Source organism: Rhynchophorus ferrugineus, unplaced genomic scaffold, assembly GCF_030347505.1.
Source record: "Rhynchophorus ferrugineus isolate W39M unplaced genomic scaffold, kcgeb_rfMv2 rfM2, whole genome shotgun sequence".
In the NCBI taxonomy this organism is placed as follows: domain Eukaryota; kingdom Metazoa; phylum Arthropoda; class Insecta; order Coleoptera; family Curculionidae; genus Rhynchophorus; species Rhynchophorus ferrugineus.
The window spans coordinates 8,628,172-8,646,753 of record NW_027472581.1 but is presented as its reverse complement, the minus strand read 5'-3'; the positions used below and the strand labels follow the sequence as shown (position 1 = coordinate 8,646,753).

At 33.3% G+C, this 18,582-nt stretch overlaps 1 protein-coding gene across 1 annotated transcript in view; it reads right to left on the bottom strand.

Annotated features, from left to right (window-relative positions):
• LOC143191326 (5-hydroxytryptamine receptor) overlaps positions 1 to 18,582 on the bottom strand; it is a 584,206-nt gene that overhangs the window by 10,459 nt on the left and 555,165 nt on the right. Inside the window, exons 6-9 of the mRNA XM_076396264.1 lie at positions 7,862 to 7,971; positions 4,941 to 5,291; positions 1,896 to 2,070; positions 1,671 to 1,835 (exon numbers count right to left, since the gene is read on the bottom strand). Coding sequence (XP_076252379.1) covers positions 1,671 to 1,835; positions 1,896 to 2,070; positions 4,941 to 5,291; positions 7,862 to 7,971 — 801 coding nt within the window. The remainder of the gene's footprint in view (positions 1 to 1,670; positions 1,836 to 1,895; positions 2,071 to 4,940; positions 5,292 to 7,861; positions 7,972 to 18,582) is intronic.

The following is an 18,582-nucleotide window of genomic DNA, read 5'->3' as shown; positions in this document are numbered from 1 at the left end:
TCGGAAATATTGGGGTCTTTAATGCTGCCTACAGACCGGGCCAACGAAGGACAACGAATGAGATTCGGCGTTGGATACCATATACATTCGTTGGCCTTCGTACTTGAAACGTACATATTATATATGTTGTTATGAGAAAACGTTATTTGGGCGTATTTTTCAACGACGGCGGCAATTATAGTGTAAAGATCATCGTGGTCGGCTACTTTCGGAACTATTCGTATATTGGTCGGCGATATTCTAACCGCAAGTCAAAATATAGTTTATATATAATATAAACATAATAGGATATAGTTTATTTTAGAAAAATCATTTATTTAACAAGATTTTCTTAAATTAACTTTTATATTTTATTTTGAAACAAAAAATAATAATAGAGTAGATACGTTTTTTACTATTTAGTACAATATATAGTTCTTGCCTTCAAATTTGGCAACACTGTCGGATACTGCAAGCTTAGCGTTCAAAAGAAATGGCGATAAATGCTATTACTCTGATTTAAAGTTAGACATTTATCTTTTTCACTATTAAAGCGTTTGATATGGCTTTTTATAAAGTTATATTTTGACGTTCCTTTCTACTTAAAAAGAAAGCCTTTTAGTTTAACATTTCAGCGTGTTAATAGGACTACAAATATGGAGAGTCAACGGTAGGTTTATTTTAGTTGTTACGAATAGTATAAATTAATTAAATTACTTAAATTTTGCAGTGGAAGGATCCTCTGCCTTCTCAGTGTCCTTAACTTAATGTAGTACCTCAGCTTAGTATCCATACACACTGAATTTCGGCAACATCTTTGTCGGATCCATAATATAGATGTAATCTAGATGTTACACAATCTAATCTATATTTTAAGAGTTGAAGTAAGTCTTTGAAAGTTGGAAGCCACAGGACGATAAAGAACAAATATTTTAATATACTAATTAACCTTGACTTTATTTCGAAAAATGTTCTATTGCAACTTTTGTTGTATTGTAATTAATTAGTAAATAATGTGAGAGGTATAAATGAATGTACCTACAAGTTGTTATAAAATTTTATTTATATATAATATATTTGTATTATCCAAATATATGTGGTAGATTAGTAAATGGTAAAGGCATAGTTAAGATTCATTGTTATATATGTTTTAATTTATAATTAAAAATTTAATGTTATGCTGTATTCTTTTTATCGACTTGTTTGAAATTGTTTTGTAAATTAATATGTCATATTTTTACCTTTTTTTTTTAAAGGTCAGTTTTCCTATATATGTACATGTATGGTATATATATCGGTTAATATAAAACGACTAGTACTATACCGATATCAGAAGTTAGGTTATAATTAAGACACAGAGTACTCCACGACGTCCTAAACAATAGTGAGAATATTCAAGTATTTCTAACAGTGGGGACACAAGCACCGGCGCAGTATATTCAATTTACCGGGCGAAGATAATTTTTAATGTATCCTCGCATTTGTCGATTCCATTCATTCCTTTTAATGTTACCGACACTCTATGGATTGCCAGGGAATGCCAATAAACTTTCGTTGGTTGGTGTCAAACCCAAGCAAAACTAGAAATATCCCAACAAACCCATTCGTGGCCGTCGTTTGCCCGGTCTGTACGCAGCATTATGCTAGAGGAACATACTAGACATGTGTATGTGTATATGAATACGCCTTACCTGACTTGAATCACTTGTATGACTCTGATGACTAACATGGCTAGTGGATCCATTATTGGCCGCTGGAGATTTTTCTGGTGAAACGTTGTTGGACACCGTTAAACTTTGTTGGGCATCACCATCTCCAGTCGGTGGCCTCGATATTGTGAAAGCTGTAGTCTCTTCCTATAAAAAAGACGTTTTAAATTGAATTAATGCTAAATCGGCATTAAAAAAGTTACTAACTTCTTGATCATTACTACTGGTTTGTTCGTCATGCTCTTCCAAGATTTCCATTGTCGTTGTTGATTGACCTTCCATCATAACCAACGAATTCACCAATGCTTCGGCCGCTTGATTCTTTCCCGTCGATTTTTTTACCCTGAGAAATCTACGTTTCGCTAGGAAAGTGTTCGTTAACCTTAAATATACAATTCTACAGTTAAATATTGGAAATGCTTCTAAGTTATATTGAAAGTGATAGAAATCTTAGAGGATATTTAACAAAAACTGCATGTTAGCTAAAAATTACTAACTACAGTGGAGCATCAAAACAATATAAATACCATGACATGACACATGTATGTAAATTCTTGTACCAAAACATCTACCAATTGCTTTAATGTTGTTGGAGATGGAAGTTCCCTCTAGTTTTTTGCTCTAAAACTTCCTATAGCGGTTCAGTTATATTGAGGTTTGATGATTCTGCTGGTCAGCGAAGATTTTTGATCATTGTTAGATATAGATGCTCTTTAAACCAAGACTTTTTTTGGTTGTGGATATAAGTATATTGTTTCCTTTGGACTATGGCAATGTTAATTATAGTATGAACAAAATTTTCATACCCAGTTAACCAGGCAGTGATGTGAATAAGAATATCTTTAGAGATGAGAAAGATATCTGCATGGTAATATGAAGAGATGAACTATGATATTTTTGCTATGGTCTGAAAGTCAACCGTTAAAAAGCTAAGAGAAATCATCACTCATTGTTATGGACAATGAACATATCTTAGTGGAAATGATCCCAAAAAGTAGGTCGACAAACACTATTTTAAGGAGTGAAGTATTTCAAATTGTTATTCGGCAAATATAGAGGAAATGTTAATTATGCTTTATGTAATTTCTTTTTATGTATAAACTTTTTTCGCCTCCCAATCACCACTATATATTCAATCATAATTGTTATGGGGCAGTGCAAAGATTTACTACAACATATATAAGGTCGAGAAAAATATACAAGCAAGAGCTGTTTGGATATGTGGAAAGGATTGTCTACAATAACACGCTTCGGTTTGGATGAACTTTATGAGACATATAGAAGAAGAAATTGAAAATTGATATGAACAAATATTGAAAATTAACAATGGACATGAATAGTAACTCAGAAAGTGACACTGACTAAATAAAACACTCTGGATGTTGAACTATGTTTCAATTCCGATAATTATTAAGACAGTGTGATGGGAGTGGAAATAACTAAGGGTGAGTATACAATTAATATAGGATAACTGTAGAAAATGGAATTGTAATGCGTGAAAGATTTATGCCCATATATATTACATAAATGTAATGACCATTTGGTTAGAATATATGAGGAAACAATCAATACTAACAGTTTTGCAGATATGGAAAAGGTAGAATGCAGTGATTAAAGATAATTTTATCAAGAAAAATGTAGAGAGGTAGTAATAGAAGAAACTAAGGTGAAAATCAGTGATACTAAAATAAGTTGACAGGGAAACAGCAACAAATGAAGCAAGAACTAAACCTAAGTAGGTAAATGTGTTCTCTAGTGAAAGCAAAATACGAGGGTGGTTCAAATATGATCGAGACAAATACTTTGACACGTTTATTTACTATTGAAAAATTTACAAAAATTTTACTCTAGTTACACATTTTATCCATATTTCCGGAAGTTTTTTGATGCCGGTATCGAAGAAGGCAACTCGGACAGCCATGTGCGCACGAACTCCTTTACCTCGTCGTTGGTGTTGAATTTTTAACCTCCAAGGGCTTTTTTCAGTGGTTCAAACATGTGGTAGTCGCAGGATGATAAATCCAGACAGTAGCGGGGGGGGGGTTCCAGTACGTCCCACTCTAACTTCAATATTGTATCGAGCGTGAGACGCGCGCGTGGGGAGAAGAATTGCACTTCGTGCTGGAATGATCTTCCGTTTCGAGCGATAAGCGGGTTTCACTTGTGTTTTCAGAGGGTTAGAGTAGTATGCAGCATTAATGGTATGTTGTGTACGCAGGAAATCGACGTACACTACGCCCCACCGGTCCCAGAATACCGTACACAGAACCTTACCCGCGTATCTGGTTGTATTCATTTGACTTGCGCCACTTCCTCCTTCCTCTACTCTTTAGATGATATCTTGCTTTCGAGAGTGCAATAGTGAACCCTTGTTTCGTCTGTAGTGAAGATTCGCGTTAAAGAATCGTCCCCCTCTGCCTCGTATCGCGTCAGCAAGCGATGACAAACTTTCAACAGTTCAGGAACCCAACGCGCCGTTATTTTGTAATACTGAAGATGTTTGTGGATAATAGACTCTATAATACCAATTGCGATGTTAAATTCAGCCGAAGTGTATCGAACATTCATCCTACGGTCTTCCAAAATGAACTGTTTTTCGCAGAAAATATTGTCTGGTGTGATGCTGGTTCGCGGTTGACGATCATGCGGCTCATGCTCACGGCAGCCCAACTCGGGCACTCACTACCGAACTGGTTTCGCAAACGCAGAAAAATTTCAGACTTTTTAACGCCTTCCCGCACTAAAAAACCAATGGCAATACGTTGCGCAAGGGCGGTCGGCACTTGACGCTCACTCATGGTCGCAGCATGCGCGTGAAACACGCGCTACCGACGGAGGTCATGCCACACTGTTCGTAATAGGACCCAGCTATCACATACTCAAGCCACGACCTTAAAAACATACAGGCGCGCCATCTACAGCGTTTGTCTCCTTCATATTTTAACTACCCTCGTATATTGTCCCAGACCGAAGAAATATTATTATTCGAATCTTGCGGCATCAATAGCAGCGTATTGGTTGAGAAGTAGACACTGTCATCGAGATATGGATTGATGATGATGAAGATGATGCAGAGAATACAATTTTATGAAATCGAAATCAATTTAACATAAACATTTAATATCTAACATAACAGTAAATTACATTTATTTCCAACTAATAGTCGAAAATCAAAATTCTATGTAAACAATTTTTGTTATGTATCCTTTAGAAAACGACATTTTCGATACCATTGAGGGAATATCAACTCACCTACTGTTATTATTAGTCCTTTCGACTTTCTCGAAATTCTGGTTCTTCAGTTCGCGGCGCCTTCGTATTCGGTTCCTCGCCGCTTGGAAGATCTTCCAGTAGAGGGCGAATATGACTAGGAGGGGTACGTAAAACGTGGAACTAGTGGCGAAAATCTGATACTTAACGTCCTGACTAACTAAACACTGCCGCTTCACTTGTATCCTGTATAGATACTCGGGATCCTTAAACTGGGGTATCTGTGGAGCTAACGAGACCACCAGGGCTATAATCCAGATGACCAGGATCATCAGTCCTATGCGGTTGCCGTTTCTGGTGTGGATGTAATCAAGATTGGTGACGGCCCAATATCTAAAACACATATTTTATTAATTATTATGTCTTGGTTTTGTTACCACTATAGTTTCCTCTTTATCTTTGGCGTGTTTAATATAATTAGTATCATTTTAACTAATATTTTGCATATATTTTATTGTTGTATATATTAGGACATTGTACGTATTATGATCATTATTGCGCATTAAAAGGGCCTTTATGTGGTCACAGTATGTCTGGTAAACGTTGTCTGGTCAACTGTTGAAGCACATGTCTGAGTGTTGTTATGCGATTTTACAACAATAGATCATTTAATTTGTTTAACTGACGTTGGTAAACATATGTAGAATAATGACATTCGATTTTAGGTCGAAATCATAGAGTATATATAGAGGTTTTACTTCAATAGGCGGAACCGAGGAAACGTTTTTCGTGGTCCAACTAATGATGGCTCTGAGAACATTTTTTTGATTGGTTTATTTGAATATCCCTACAGAGGCATTTGATTGGCTAATTTTTATAACCCGATTGTTTGTTTCTATAATTTGTTTATGATGCCATTTTTGTGTCTGATATTGAGTGCGATTAGCATTTCTGTGCCTTAATTAATCACTAGTATTTGATTATAATGCATTTTCATTCTCAGAAGTGTTATGTATCTAGTGTATGTGCTGAAATAAATAAAACAGAGATCGTTTTCCTTGGAAGAAACAACCTAAGTTAGCTAGATTAAGGATGCGTGGTGGCCTAGCATTGCTTTTGTACGTATACAATTATTTATATAGAGCTTTTGTATTCATATATATTGTTATTTATAGCAATTCAACAGAATAAATCATGAAAATATTACCCATACATTAGAACCAAAATGTGTCCAAATGGGGCGATGGCAAACTTACATTGAAGAATTTAAAAAGTTGTTTGTATAGTTCCATTAATTAAAAACTTAATTATTTTGAAGGGGTTCGTTTACTTGACACAAATAATGTTGGTTAAGATACTTACAATTAATATTTTGGCTTAAGACGGCTTAACCAAGATGACCATTTAAACAAGGATGTTAAAAAAATACATTAGTTATACAAAAAATACAAGAGATTATGTCATGATTTTCTAATTATATTGTGAATACATCTTTAAGCTGACTTTTTAACTAATTGATTTTACCATAATAAGAGCATATATATATATATATATATATATATATATATATATATATATATATACATTTTATTTTTTTGTTGATTTTCTTTAAAGTATTAATTTTTACTATGTTTTCTTCATTCTAACGTAAAAATATATAAAAAACATTAAAGGAACTTTAATACATCTTAGGTAAATTGATAGTTACTTATATAAAATTTTATTTTAATAAATTGTTTTGAAACATTACATTTGGAAAAATTATATAACATTATAATATAGCTCTTTTTGGATTTAACTCAGCACACAAAAATAATTCACAATACAAACAGTTCATCCGTCAACGTCTAAGCTCTATCATAATAATCACAAGATGTTGAAATCAGAAGTGACAATTGTGAGATGTGGGTCGTAAGTTTCCGTAAATGTTTCAAAGAGTCGCATCAGCAGATTGCTTCAAATTAAACTATAAAAGTAACTAGTGTCGAAAATACAATTCCCATAGTTCGATGATCTGACATGATGTTAAAGCTATTTGTACAGATATTTCGGATTTTTACCAATATATATATATATCGCTGATCATATTACATACAAGCGTATAATATATGTATATTTTATGTATTTAAATATTTATGTTTTTTTTTATTGGTAAAATCTTAATAATCCCAATTTTATTTTTAACATAAGCTTATTATAAATATCATTATAAATCAATATTTGTGTTATTCTTTATTAGTCATCTAGCCTATGATATAATCATACTATATCAGATAAATGATCCAAATAGAACCAATGCGGAATTAATGGTAAAAGAACCAACAGTTTCATGACTGGATAACCTCACGTACCTAGGTTTCCACTTCGACCGACGGCATTCCCAAATCCAGAAAGCAATCCAGAAAAGTTCGCGGATAGAAAACGCGTTCCCTTCCTTTTAGCAGACTTACCGTCTCCGTCAAATTATTTTAGCTTATTTTACAAGATGTCAATTCGGTCCGTACTCGTCTACGGATCTAATGTCTACTTCAAGTTTGTTACACCCAACCAGGTGAAACGGTTAGTTTGAAAAGTTTTCTAAACGGCTGCCCGGTTGGCGGGTGTCATATCCTCAAATTTAATGCAGTAGCAGTAGCGACCCACAGATGTCAACTATGAGGCGGTTTCGGTTTAGTGTATTGGTAATTCCAGAGGTAGACCCACATAACCCGGTCCAACTTGTCGCTCCATAAGGGAACGTTCAAGTGACGTCATTGTTTCGTAATGCCTTTAATTGGCGTTTGACTAATTTTTGTTATATCAACACTTGCAATCTTGCAAAATAAATCTTTTTTTGGAATATGTCTACTATATATTGTTATAAATCAGTATTTTTGCGTTTATTTGTTATTATCATTATGTATATTATATAAATATTGGAAGTATTTCAATATTTATGAAAGGATAATGTAACAAATATTTACCTGTCTAATGCGATGGCGACTAGATGTAAGATGGAAGCTGTACAACACAGAACGTCAATGGAGGTCCACATATCGCACAGCTCTGGTCCCATTATCCAATTATTGCTTATCTGAAAAAGGCGGGAACAGAATCGGGTTAAGAACTGAAGCAACTTCGAATGAGAACGAACGAACGAACGAACGAGACCGACCGACCGGCTCGAATCTCGGATCGTTCGTACTCTAATTAGCGGAGAGTGCTTTGGTTTCGGGGCTTCCACCAAAAATGTGACGCTTCGGACGGGGCGTCGTTGCGTTACGTGCTTATATTTATTCGGGGACCTTGATATATCGCCTCTTTATTCGCAGCGTTACAGTAATTTGTTTTCTAATTAGAAGTTTCGGCGCCGTCTTAGATGAAAAGTTTCGTAATCGGATTTGGAAAAGAGTTGCTTTCATGTGTACAAGCCTGATTATACATTCGCGTTAACTTGGAAAGTGGCTGTGTGAATGTCGTGGAGAAAACACGTTTACTTAGTATAATGCTGAATTCAAACTTTTTAATGAAGATTTTGTACAATTTTTTGCTAGTTGTTATTGTTTTCAAGAAAACTAAAACTAAATAATTGAAATTAATATTGGTTTCAGTTTTTAATCCACGAATATAATGTTACCATTATAATGTTTCAATATAATGTTATAATTATAATGTACAGGTGAAAAAATAATTTAGTTTTTTATGTGTTTGTAAAGCCATATTTTATAATTTACTCCTAGTGCTAAGGAGTCAAAATTCAACCACAATTTATTAAGTTAATCATGTTAATTAGCATTGGGAACTATCGACTAAAGTCGACTATCGACTGTTTAGTTATTAACTACTTTTTACTATCGATTGTTCCAGTCGCCATTTTTGGTTCGACTGATTTTATTACTTTTTGCCAGTGACTGTTTCAGTCGCTATTTTAGGGCCTACTGATTTTGTTATTCTTTACTATCGACTGTTTCATTCATATACTTTTAGTTACCATTTTTGGTTCTACTAGTCTCATTCGAGTGATGTCATCTTAGCCGCGACCTTGACAAAAATGTACCGAATTTATGCTTACATAGATTTATATGTAATATATATAGTTTTATGATTTTTTTGGTAGTTTGCTTGTAAAGAACAATATATTGAATATTAATATAGCAGTATTTTGGAATTATATTTTTCAAGATTGTTAAGGTAATAGGGTAAATAGATTAAAATTGTGAATGATAAAAAATGTAAAATAATTTTGACTGTTTTTATGGCAATAATACGTAATATTTCGATTACCCTCATATTTCGAATAACATATTAAAATACGATTAAACATTTGGGGGGTATTATTCCATTCCATCCAAAAATTCCATTACTTTTTACAAATCCACAGAACATTCAAATGCCGGCTTGATGGCTCAGTGATAAAGGCGATAGGACGGTCCTCCTACTGTTGCAATAGCCGCGGGTTCGAATCCTGCTGGGGCATGGTCGTAAATTTATATTTGGGATTGTTTAAAATTTGTGATTATCCTAGGCAAGAGTGTAAAATCCGACAAGGAAAATGATCCCAGTCATGCCAGTAACCAGGCTGGGTAAGACGGGATGTCTTCTGGGATGATTTCTAAAGTTGGTCACTCGCCAATTAAATCTCAAATTTGAGGAAATAAGTTCAGTTCTGAAAATAATCTTACTTAAGGGACTCTGTTATAATGTTCAGTAACATAATTCAGTAGTAATATACACTTATTAATACTTTGTTGATCAAGAAACTTAACGGAAATTAGATGTATTTAAATGTAATTTAAAAAATATTAGTAAGTATTAGTTCTTGAGGTAGTTATGTGAATATATAGTAATATATTTAAATATAGAGATATAAACATGATTAATTTAAAACATTCTTTGCGACCTTTTCCAAAATTATTATTGTATCTGTTGTGGTATTAGCTTTGTCGTATAATAAAGCTCTATGTTTGATATCCTCTAAATGTAATGACAGAATCCTTTGTTAGGTTGGTATGACATATTACACAAACATCTATTTTTTGTATTTCGAAGAATGCCGAAGAATGCACTGCTGTTGAAACTTTTTTGCAATCCATTTAGCCCTATTGCTCTTTTCTAATTTGTAAAATTTTTGGAAGAATGGCGCGATAATTTATTGTTGTGCTGATGCTTATGAATCTATTAATGTATTTATTGTAATATTCGGTTACTGCTTTGTGCAGCAGGAAATTCATTTACTAATGAAACCTAAAATTAATTAATGATGCGCATGAATCAGAAAACCACTTGAGCGTCTTCCTCTAGAGGTGATCTTTCAAGACTCCGGTCTTACCCAGCTTACTGTTGTCTCTTGGACAACTCTTGTCTCTTGGACAATTTACAACCATGCCTCAGCAGGATTCGAATTCGCGACTATCGCATCAGTAGGAGGCCTTGATCGTTGCACCGACCAAGCCGGCAATTTACTTTTTTGTCCGAATTTTACTTGGGCATGATCAAATTACTGTAAAAAGTACAAATCGTGCTCAAATATTCCGAAGAAAGTTATGTGGCTATGTGTTGCCGAGGTTAAAAATATAAATTCCACATTAGTGTTACTAATTGTTACTGATAATTAAAACTGTATGTGATATGAAATGTTCCATAAAGCACAAAAGTAGTACGTCAAAAATAACACACCAAGAAATTCGATAGTGAAGAGCAATATCCAGGCTGCAATATGTAAATATTTTATATGTTGAACCCTTCTAATTATAATTACTTCCGAGATTGATGCCGACTGATGTTGTAAGGATAGCTTGTTGTGCTTGTAATATCAAATATAAAGGTTTCTTTAATTATTAAAATCAGAATTAAAAATTTATATACATTTTTTCAATATGGTTTTGGTTTCCCCAAAAAATAACTGAAACCTAATTCACATTCACAGTAAGTTTAAATTATGTACAAGAATAAACGACCTACAAAAATAATTAGTTAGTTTGTGATTTATTCACTTTTACTTTTGGATATGTTCTCATTTATTTCTAAACTCCCAGTAAGACTTTCCCGTCTTGAAAGTTAAACTTCTTAATGGAATTTAGCTGTATTTTCTCCAATCGGTAGCTAATATTTTCGACGAACTGAATGAAAGAAATTTCTCGATTGTTACGAGAACCTTTACCAGTTGTGTCAATCTTATTTATTGGATTCATTAAGATATTTTATTTATAGTACTGATGAGTTGCAGTTGAACCTATTTTATAGCAAAATATTCGAGAGAACTTGGAAAATATTTTTTTTTATTCGGCGCTTAGTTTTATTTGCATTATTGTTGTTTTAAATATTATTTTATTACCATACCTAATTTACCAATATATTCGTTACATGTTAGGATCCTTTTTAATCTTTTTAAGTGATGTAGGATTAAGTGAGAATAGATGTATTTTTCAGCTAAATAATCATGCAATATTTTATATAATTTAATTGAATTATTGAATGAAGACTGTCTCATTATCAGCATAGGTTTTTTATATGTTATGGGTGTCATACTTGTACAAGTCTTTTAAAATTACGAATTTTTACAGATAATCATTTTTGCCAACCAGAACTGTCTGGATTTATGGAAAGAAGCATTGCCGATAATAACAGTTTCGGTTTGAATTGGCTCGATCAGACACATTGATGAAGAAATTGAGAAAGGGTGAGCAAGTTTTTGATGGATTGGAAATATCAAGCTTTATTATTCACTTGAGTAGTGATTCTGAATGTGACAGTGATTTAATAGAACTGTATAAGTGTTGGTTTATAATTCAATGCTGATAAGTACCAAGACAGGATGATGAAAGAAGAAACAAATAAAATCAGTATATAATTGATATACTTCAACTGTAGGTAATTGTATTATAGAGTATGAAAGCTTTATGTGCGTGTATGTTGAATATCGGAATATACATGAACTTCTGTTTAAAATATAAGAGGAGATAAATAATATTAACTTTTTTACAGATATGGCAAATGCATTAAGGAGAATGCAGTGATTAAATCTAGTTTTATCAAGAAAGATGTATACAGGTAGTAACAGAGCAAGCTGAGGAGAAATACAGTAAAATCAAAATGACTTTACAAGGAAACATTGTATCGAAGGAAACAAGAACTAAGCTTAAAGGGTAAATATGCTCTCTAATAAAAGTAAAATACATTAGTCAGATATACAATTGATAATTAGATGCATTAGGCCTTCGGGGGATACCACTACATAAAAAACGCGCCTAGAACTCTTCTTATACTAGTGTGGAAAAAAGTTAACATTAATAACATTAACATATAAATTATTGTGGCTCTAAAATTAATTATAGTTCTTCGATCATGTATACATTAGATATATTATAATGTTAAAAGAAATTATATTAGATAACATTTTTGAATTTTGTTATATTAAATTCAAAATGTACTACAATTTAGAGTTGATGCGACAACATTGCGACGACAATTCAGATCAAGTGGGTTCACTGCTGTTTTGAACAGAATATATTTTTATTCCGTATACCTAAAACTCGTTAAAATCAGATTATTAGGAATGAATATCTCCGTATACTCAATGATACAATAACTAGCCTATTTCTACCAAATACTACCATATTCAAAAATGATAATACGCTCATACACACAACCCAAAATGTTTAGTCTAGGTTTGAACAACATTAGCAACATCTCCCATGGTTGGCACATTCGCCAGATCTCAATCAATTGCTAGTATTCAATAATTTAACCAATATGGCAAGTTTTAGATCAGAGGGTGATTTCCATCTCCAACATCATTGAAGATTGCTTGAATTGGTATGTGTTGGTATAAGAACGGGACAATATTCCGTTGGAAACTACTTAGATATTCTATGAATTTCACTCACGAATAACTGCAGCTCTTGTAAAAGTAAATGTGGCTCAACACCTTATTAATATATAAAAATTGTGGGTATATCAAGTGTTTATATTATTTTGTCCATCCCCTGTAGATCATATAGTTGTGAAAAATTTAAATTTTAAATAAAATCTTAATTTTCATCAATAAAACCAAAAATTCTAACGATATTCAATATTAACTAATTTCATTAATATTAACCAATGTCAGGCGTTCATTAACGCTAATTGAAGAATACATTTTTCATAAAAAAAGACCGAAACGACAAAGAATAAATTAAAAAGTTATCTTTTCCGTTTTCGGTTAAGAGCGCTAAAAATCCATTATGCATGCCTTATTTTACCGTAGACGATTTCGTGGCGAATCCGGAGTCTAAAGATCGTCATTAGGCGTACGGACATTTATTCACCTTATTTCTGAAGCCCGTTACGGATTCGCTTGTTTTAAAAGTCCATCTCCTAAATGGAATTTAACTTTCTTTGCTTTGGTCTATAGTTAATTTTCTCAAAGTGTTGAATTAAAGAAGACCGTGGGGCTTGTTCGACGAAACTTTTATCAGTTTTATCGACTATACTTATCTCAGAGAATGTGGAAAGGGATAACTCTATTTTATATATTTATATAAGTCTAATGTATATGGCGAATCAATTTTTATTAGGATCGTTTAGAAAATAGGGGAAATAGTACATTTTAAGGTAACTTCTTGTATAATTTTATAAAAGTATTCAGTCATGTTGCTTGTCTTTTCCCTCCCGATTATACTAAAATATATAATACATATATAAAATGAATTTACATTGTGGAATAACGGTCTACAAAATACCCGAAAATATAATTCCAGATGTTGAACACGGGCGGGGTGCCAGTAGCGTCAATTAGTACACGATAACGAATATCTGTCAACCCCGAGAAGTTTATCTGGGAGGTTATTGAAGGGTACTTTCGATCATTTAGTCCGGTCACCATAGTTCAGTTCAGACGTGCCACTATCGACTGCCCAAACCTCGTCTACATGTAAATCCAGTGCCAATTCCCATTATCTATTTGTAGTTTCACATTTCATGTTACATCAATAAGTAATGGTCATACCATGTAACCATAACTGTTTCATTTCGTTTTACCTCCATTTACCGAGCTATATAACATACTCTAAAACACTATTGCACGGATATCTCCCAAAAACTTATCCAACTTTGGTGATGAATATTACACATTTTTATTCCTAAAATATAGTTTCTTGCTATAACTGAATCATAAAATTATGAATTTAAATGAGTGCTCATATGGGCAAAAAAGAATATGTAATTCTGTTTTTCTAGAAGTGGCGCGGAGTTTTTATGCGATAAGATATGGTCAGAGCTACCCAGACAATTTGCAGAATTGTTAAAATCTTCTATTTAGGATAGAAACATGAATATGCCTATGCGGAATTGAAAGAAGTAAGTAAGAGTGCCACAGAATAATTTGTTAGGACTGGCACCTTGGCTGATATATATCGGTGATGTTTCTAAGCAATGGCACAATAGCTGCTTCTGCAGAAGATATTGCTATAATAGCTGTAGGTTAAGACAACCAGGAGGCAGCAATGCCATTCGGCAGCAAAGAAAATTAATAATTAGATATTATATTCGTGTGTTTCTTTTATTGTTCATGGCCCATACAAATGGGGCGCTAAAATTGTTTTTTTTATTACTTATTTTAAAGTCTTCTTTTACCAACAAGTAGTTTGGGGAATGGACCTACTGTTTAACGTAGTCTTCACCTCCTCGGCATTAATTCTACCGACTGGCGAGTGACGAACTTTAGAAATCATCCCAGAAGACATTCGGTCTTATCCAACCTGGTTACTGGCATTACTGGAATCATCTTCTTCGTTGGACTTTACACTCTTACCCAGGACAATCACAAATATTAAACAATTACAAACATAAATTTACGACCATGTCCCAGCAGGATTCGAAAGTGCGGCTATCGCAACAGTAGGAAGACCATCCTGTCGCTTTTACCACTGTGCCACCAAGTCAGCAAAATTGTGTTTTGATTATTCATTTGCATAAATACTTTATCGAGGTCCATTAAAAACTTTTGAAGCGTACGCTATTACCGCTGGATCATGTTAAAATTATCTAGATTAGTTTCAAAGTTCTCAAAATGACAGAAAAGAATCTGAAGCACTACTGGACATACATTCTCAGTTTATAATGTGAAATAAAAGTTGAGCAATATGCAATGGTTATTCCTCTCGACGACAATGGCAGGCTCATAACGGCTATTAAAGGTTTGAAGGTAAATGTAGAAGAGTTTGATCAGGTTGTTGAATTAACAAATATATATAAATAAAAATTAATCACCGAAATATATATTTACGCACATTACTTCAGAACCACTGTACTTCAGAATATCAAGAGAGTGTCACAGAAGAGAGTTGTTGAAACATTGACAGACTGATATTGTTTTTTATTTATCTAAATCAAAATAGAGACGAACATGTGCAACTAAACTAATATATTGAATCAAGAGCAAAAAAATGACGCCAGAGATTTACAAATTCTGAACTATATAACTATTGTGACTATCGAAATAATAAAATTATGATGAATGAAAACTTTTGTGACAAATATTATACATTTTTATTACTAAAATACTATTTCATGCTTAACTGAATCATAAAATTATGAATTTAATTGAGTGATCATTTGGGCAAAGGAGAATTTGTTCTTCGGTTTTTCTAGAAGTGGAGCAGACTTTTTATGCGATAAGATATGGTCAGAGCTACCCAGACAATTTGCAGAATTATAAAAATCTTATATTTAGGATAGAAGTATGAGTATGCCCATGCGGAAATGAAGATAATAAGAAGGAGTGCCACAGAGTAATATGTTGGGACCGGTATTTTACCTGATATACATCGGTGATGTTTCTATGTAATGGCACAATCACTGCACAAATAATGTCCAGCATCAATCTACATAACAGATAGCAAAATATATAGCGATCTTGACGCCAAACTGCTCTGAAATTTTCATGTAAAGAAGGAGTATATTAAATTTAGAAAAATATATTGACTATTTGGAAGATATTCTATAATATAATATATAATATAATACTACTGTGTCCTTCATCTTCAAGCTAATGTGGACATATGGTATCCCGTTATGGGGTTGTGCAAAGATGAGCATTCTGGATATAATTGTTATTATGAACAAAGTGATTTTAGAACAAAGTATTGAAGAGTGCTACGATATTGATGCTCTTAATACTCTAAAGAGGTTTGAAAGTGGATTTAAATCATAAGGCTATTAAAAACTAGCCCAGTGTCATGAACTCCGTTTCTGGCTCGAATTAAACCAAATCACTCAAGCAGATTACAGTGTTTGTGTACTGGACCAATTTCAGTATCATTTGCTTTCGTTTTCTTGAAAATCTCTTGTAATATGGCCAGTAATGGAATTCTTATAAATTCGTCTATTATTATTATTTTGGCAGTAATGTTAATATTATGAGGCTTCTACGTGCGATATTAGATTCGTGTGTTTCTTTTATTGTTCATGGCCCATACAAATGGGGCGCTAAAATTGTTTTTTTATATATATTTACTTTAAAGTCTTCTTTTACCAACAAGGGGTTTGGGGACTGGACATACTGTTTAAAGTGGTCTGCGAACCATGGTCCTCGGCATTAATCCTACCGACTGGCGAGCGACCAACTTTAGAAATCATCCCAGAAGACACGGTAAAGTCTTACCCAGCCTGGTTACTGGCATTACTGGAATCATTTTCTTTGTTGGAATTTACACTCTTACCCAGGACAATCACAAATATTAAACAATCACAAAAATAAATTTACGACCATGTCCCAGCAGGATTCGAACGTGCTGCTATCGCAACAGTAGGAGGACCGTCCTGTCTCCTTTACCACTGTGCCACCAAGTCAGTCACTTGCATAAATACTTTATCGAGGTCCATTAAAACTTGTGAAGCTTACACTGTTACCGCTGGGTCATCTTAAAATTGTCTAGATTAGTTTCAATATTCTCAGAATGACAGAAAAGCATCTGAAGCGCTACTGAGCATACATTCTCAGTTTATAATGCGAGATAAAAGTTGAACAATATGAAATGGTTATTCCTCTCGACGACAATGACAGGCTCATAACGGCCATTAAAGGTTTGAAGGTAAATGCAGAAGAGTTTGACTAGGTTGTTGAATTAACAAATATATATAAATAAAAATTAATCGCCGAAATATATATTTACGCACATTACTTCAGAACCACTGTACTTCAGAATATCAAGAGAGTGTCACACAAGAGAGTTGATGAAACATTGACAGACTGATATTGTTTTTTAGAGAATTACAAATTCTGAACTATATAACTATTGTGACTATTGAAATAATAAAATCGTAAGTACAAGAAATCGGTTACTCTGTATTTGACATCGTGATTTAAAATAACAGAATGAAAATTTAGAAATGTACTGTAGTAGCTACCAAGGTCCTATGAACCCTAAACCTTTCAATTATCTCCTTATCCATATGCTCTCAGAACATTTTGTAGGTACGGTTCGTAAACATAATGCATATTTTCAAATGACGTTTCATTTAGCAGAAGAATTAAATACTTTAAATTCCAAATATCGAATCCAGGAATAATACTGTTCTTATGTTAGGTGCAGACAAACAGGCATCAGCTTTTTAAGTCTACATTTCCTAAACGTCTAAAATAAAAAAGAATAATCAAAAACACATAACATACGGTGGTAATATTTCATCGAATGGAACCTTCAGAATATATGGCGGGCAATTTAACGAATCCCAAGATTCTCCACCTGGTCTGTCAGACATTTATTCGTCTCACTTTTACATGTCAGAGTTTCCCTGTTTAAAAGTCCATCTCCTTAATGGAATAAAGCCTTCCCTTTTTCGATCGATAGCTAATATCCCGACCTGTTGAATTAAAGAATGTTCTAGCCGTGGTCCAAGGAACCTTTATCAGTTTCAGTGACTATTCTCTTATAGTGTTGAGTGTTTTGTGTTGAGACGAATAACCTTTTTATGCTTTTTATTTGTCAATGATCGTTTTAGATAAGTTTTTAGCACATTTTCTATATTGTTAGGGGTATATTTATTTTTAACCGACTTTAAAAAAGGAGAAGGTTCTATATATATATATATATATATATATATATATATATATATATATATATATATATATATATATATATATATATATGTTCATTGATACCTCCGTCGATAATGGATCGATTTTCAAAATTCCTTTTTTATTCGAAATAGTGTACTTTCGATGTAGTCCCATTCAAATCAAGTCAGGATCTGATGGGGGAAGGGGGAAAATTGAGGGAATACCTCAAATTTCAAAGGCATATACAAAGTTTTCACACGTTTTTATTCAAAATAATCAGATATTTGTGTATAATGTTACTGCTGAACTGATACAACGGAAGTTGTTCAGCGCAAAAGCTCTACAGTTTGCTTTTTAAACATTAACCATATCATATGTTATAACTGGTTAGAACATTTGTCAATTCACATAGGTTTGGTAACGGACTCCGGACGCTGAAGCGTTCCTTATTTTCAATCATCGTTTCTTTATTCCTATTTTCCTCACATGGGCTGCAACTTTTACTAAGATTTTTTTTGAAAGCACATTTATGGAAACCTACACAAAATGCAAGTGCTTTTTAAACTTTTTAATACGCATAGTCTATTCAAAATAACGGTGAACTAACGTCAACAAGTTGTCTAATGTACAGCCTATCGTAATTTGTGAATTCTTAAAACGTGAATT